Raw genomic sequence first — 2,500 nt, forward strand, 5'->3', positions numbered from 1 at the left:
GCATTTTGTTGATCAGACGTTTTCACTAATTCGGGTAACTATACCCTCGAACTTTAGGTTCTCCCTTCGGCTGTAAGCCTCGAGGTAGAGAACTCGTTTGTGGCATTCGCTAACTTCATTCGCACTGGTCTTTTGATCAAGTACACATTGCCCTCAAATGTCTTTTCCATATTTGTCATTTCGGATCCATCTTCAGATTGTAGAACTTGCTTTTACGACAGAAAGGTTTCTCCACTCACTTTACTGATTGTGTGGACTTCGCCAACCTTTGTTATATATAAGTTGTTTTTCTTTTGGTTTAAACTGAGGCATGTTTTCTACCATGCATTTTACTGTTTCTTTCAGATGACTATTTCCATGGCAGCACGAGACATAAGGTGATACATCCTCAAATGCAATATCCCTCATACCGATCATTAAGATCGTCAAGATCTGCAACTCATTCAACCTCTGCTTCCAGGTCCCGGAGCTCGTTATGTCTACCATGCTTCTAATCGATATCAATGTAATATCTTTATCTTCGATAAAGAGTCGCTACCTCAACCCATGAAAAGTCTTGTAGCTTACTGAATTTCACTCCAGGTTAGAGGCGAGAGCCTTGATGTACCGCATCTCCTACCCTTCTTGTTCGGTTTCTGTGCCTTCATATCGGATACTAACCCTAGTAACCCTATCCCCCTGGCCGGTTACTTACTGTTACTGTTACTGCTCCCTTAACGCCGCACGGCGCTGTTGGGGCCCAGCAGATGAAGCAGCCTCACGTACAAGCCCACGCCAGCCATCGCGGTAGCCGGCAGCCCTGGTAGCCTCAGCGAAGCTGAGGCCTGTCCACTCAGTAATGTTGTCACTCCACTTCTTCCTAGGTCGTCCTCTGCTTCTGCCACCTCTGACTGTGCCCTGAAGGCACGTCTTGGCCAAGCCGTCACTACGTGTGGTGTGACCAAACCACTTCAATTTCCTGGTCTTCACGATGTCAAGAAGTTCTTGATGACGTCCAATTTTGGCAGTCAACATCGCTCTAACACTGTCATTAGATATTCTTTGCCTGTAATCGATTCCTAGCAGTTGTCGGAGACATCTCATCTCAAAAGAAGCTACCCTTTTCTCTAGGTAGGCGTCGAGGGTCCAGGATTCACAGGCATACAGAAAAACAGAAATGACCATTGATCGTAAAAGTCTTATTTTTGAAGATAGAGAAATACATTTATCAATCCCAAACAACTTTGAGTTTTGAAAGAGAACTTTGTGCTTTGGCCATTCTGGAGAGGATTTCAGATTTGGAACCATTGTCAGTCACTAGAGCACCAAGATATATAAACTGATTCACATGTTGCAGAGAACTGCCATTGACTATAATGTCATTTTGAACCTCGTTTGCATGGGTATTTGACATGATTTTTGTTTTCTCAGCACTTATTTCCATACCAAAAGCAGAACAGCTCTGATTAAGTCTTCTGATTAGTTCAGCGAGTTCAGCTTCTGAACCAGCGAGGCCATCAATATCATCTGCGAAGCGCAAATTGCTGACAGTCCTGCCACCAATGCTAACTGTTGATTCATGACCTTCAAGAGCATCTGTCATGATTCGTTCGAGAAAGATATTGAAGAGTGTTGGGGATAGTAGGCAGCCTTGACGAACCCCTACGGTGGTGCGAAACCATTCTCCAATTTCACCTTCCAGATAGACTGAACTGGTGGCCCGGTTGTAGAGATCTTCAATAAGTGAAATCAAGGTCTTGTTGATGTTATCTCATTCATCGTAGCCCACAGCGCTTGATGCCACACCCTGTCAAACGCCTTCTTGAAATCAATAAATACATGATAAAGCTCTTGTTGATGTTCTTGGTACTTCTCAATGATGGATCTGAGATTAAAGATTTGTTCAACAGTACTTCTGCCTTTCATAAAGCCGGCTTGTTCCTCGGCAATTATTTCTTTTGCTTGGTGCTTTAGGCGGTTCCCGTATCCGAGGCTAATATCTTAACGTTTAAAGTTCCCCACACATCGTCTTCTGCAAATACAACTTAAGGCTAATATTTGGACTCGTTATTCTTGCTTGTTGTAACTTGAGCTTTCAGTGGTAATCAACGTCTCTCGAGCTCTCTTCAAGGTGATTTGCAGCTCGTTCCTTTCACCTTTTCCTTAAACTGTTGTTGTGGAGATGTTCCCATCTTCCAAAATGTCACTAGTAACTGGATTAACGTTATCAAAAGCCGATAATGTCACCTTTTCTTCACTAAAAATTGACTGGCGTACATTGGAGCTACTATCACTCAGCATGAGACTTCGTGTTGTTATTGTCCCACTGATTGACGGAATCTTGAGCCCTTTAGCTCGAAGTAAAGCTTTTAATGCACGCCAAAAGTCACGTTTAAAGTAAGTGTAAAGCAGAGGGTTAACAACAGATGTCATGAATCGAATGATTGCAAACAATTCAGCTGCTTGATCAAGAGCCATATCACTTTTCTCGTCAAGTATCAGATAAAAAAGTCTGAGATGT

At 43.0% G+C, this 2,500-nt stretch overlaps 1 protein-coding gene across 3 annotated transcripts in view; it reads right to left on the reverse strand.

Moving 5' to 3' along the window:
* LOC138058149 (adenosine receptor A2b-like) overlaps positions 1-2,500 on the reverse strand; it is a 45,009-nt gene that overhangs the window by 6,204 nt on the left and 36,305 nt on the right. For all 3 annotated transcript variants that reach the window (XM_068904040.1, XM_068904043.1, XM_068904042.1), the window contains exon 2: positions 1-2,500. This exon is cut by the window's left edge and continues 6,204 nt beyond it; it is cut by the window's right edge and continues 773 nt beyond it. In XM_068904040.1, the coding sequence (XP_068760141.1) occupies positions 2,143-2,500 (358 nt within the window). In that variant the 3' untranslated portion in view covers positions 1-2,142.

This window comes from Montipora capricornis, chromosome 7 (assembly GCF_036669925.1).
Source record: "Montipora capricornis isolate CH-2021 chromosome 7, ASM3666992v2, whole genome shotgun sequence".
NCBI lineage: Eukaryota > Metazoa > Cnidaria > Anthozoa > Scleractinia > Acroporidae > Montipora > Montipora capricornis.